We start from the raw sequence: 1,055 nt of genomic DNA, 5'->3' as shown, positions 1-1,055 counted from the left end.
GCATACAGGGTGGCCTTCCCCAGCAGGATCTCATAGAGGATGGTGGCAGACAGGATGCCCTGCTGATAGGACACTGCGGGCGGGAAGGGAGAGCGCACAGGGACCTGTGAGCAGGTGTCTCTGGCCTCTCCACCCTCCACCCCGGGCTCCATGGTTCTCCATGCTCGCCTTCCAGGACAAAACCATGGGAGACGGAGACCAAGCAGAGGAGAGGGTCACGTACCCGAAGTGAAGCCACAGTCTGAAAGAGAGAAGGGGGAGGGAATGGATGAGAGACCCCGTCTCCTAAAGCAGACGGAAAGCTGCCCAGTTGGCACACCTGACGCTAAGGCAACACTATTGTCAGCTGTGCTTTGGTTAAGAACCAACCAAACACACACACAAACACACGAGTCAGCCTCCGGGTTAGCACGGACCCCCAGGCTCAGACCAGGCTTCTCGCAGACGCCTAGACGGTCTTTCTGGTGCTGCGCCCGCGGAGCTGCCCCGTCCCGGAACCCCATGGAACGGGGTGGCACAGAGGGCTGGGGGCGCCCCCCTCGGCGCTGAGCCGTACAGGCTCGGACAGTGAGGGGACCCCAGCTGCAAGGCTCTGCTGGGCTGAGGATCTGGGGAGGAATTAGACCCGGGGTGCCCGTTCACCCTCATGCTGGGCTTCAGTCTTCCCTCCCTGTCCTGTGTCCTCCTGGTCTTCTGCCTGGATCCCCCCTTTCTGTGCTCTCACTCACTCCCCGCCCAGCCCCCCAGGCCCCGCTCACCTGCTCTGCCCTGGATCTCGTCACTGATGTTCTGGGTGATGGGTTTGGCCCGGCTGGAGTTGTCCCACTCATCCTCGTCCCTGAGCCCGTGGAACTGGACTTGGCAGCGAAAGTAGTTGCGAGGGTTGTGCCAGAAGGCAGAGGACACCCTCAGCCGGCTGCTCAGACAGTAGCTGGAGCCATTCTCGTTGGGCCGCTCCTTGTAGGGCTGTGGGTCTGTGCTGACCCCGTTCTGGACCTCCTTGCCGTTCACCCACCAGCTCAGCTCCACGTGGTCGGGGTAGAAGCCCGTGGCCA

The 1,055-nt window shown here is 62.4% G+C and overlaps 1 gene segment (V, D, J or C); it reads right to left on the bottom strand.

Moving 5' to 3' along the window:
• Positions 1–6: 6 nt before the first annotated feature.
• On the bottom strand, positions 7–1,050 carry LOC116629850 (the record flags this gene model as incomplete). The annotated part of the segment is given in 3 exon segments: positions 7–73; positions 224–241; positions 759–1,050. Coding segments are annotated over 3 exon segments (377 nt in total), but the record flags the coding sequence as incomplete, so codon positions are not given.
• Positions 1,051–1,055: the final 5 nt, after the last annotated feature.

The sequence above is a fragment of the Phoca vitulina genome, unplaced genomic scaffold (genome assembly GCF_004348235.1).
Source record: "Phoca vitulina isolate PV1807 unplaced genomic scaffold, GSC_HSeal_1.0 scaffold5350, whole genome shotgun sequence".
Classification (NCBI taxonomy): Eukaryota; Metazoa; Chordata; class Mammalia; order Carnivora; family Phocidae; genus Phoca; species Phoca vitulina.
The sequence above is the reverse complement of the archived record's forward strand: the minus strand, read 5'-3'. Positions and strand labels throughout refer to the sequence as shown.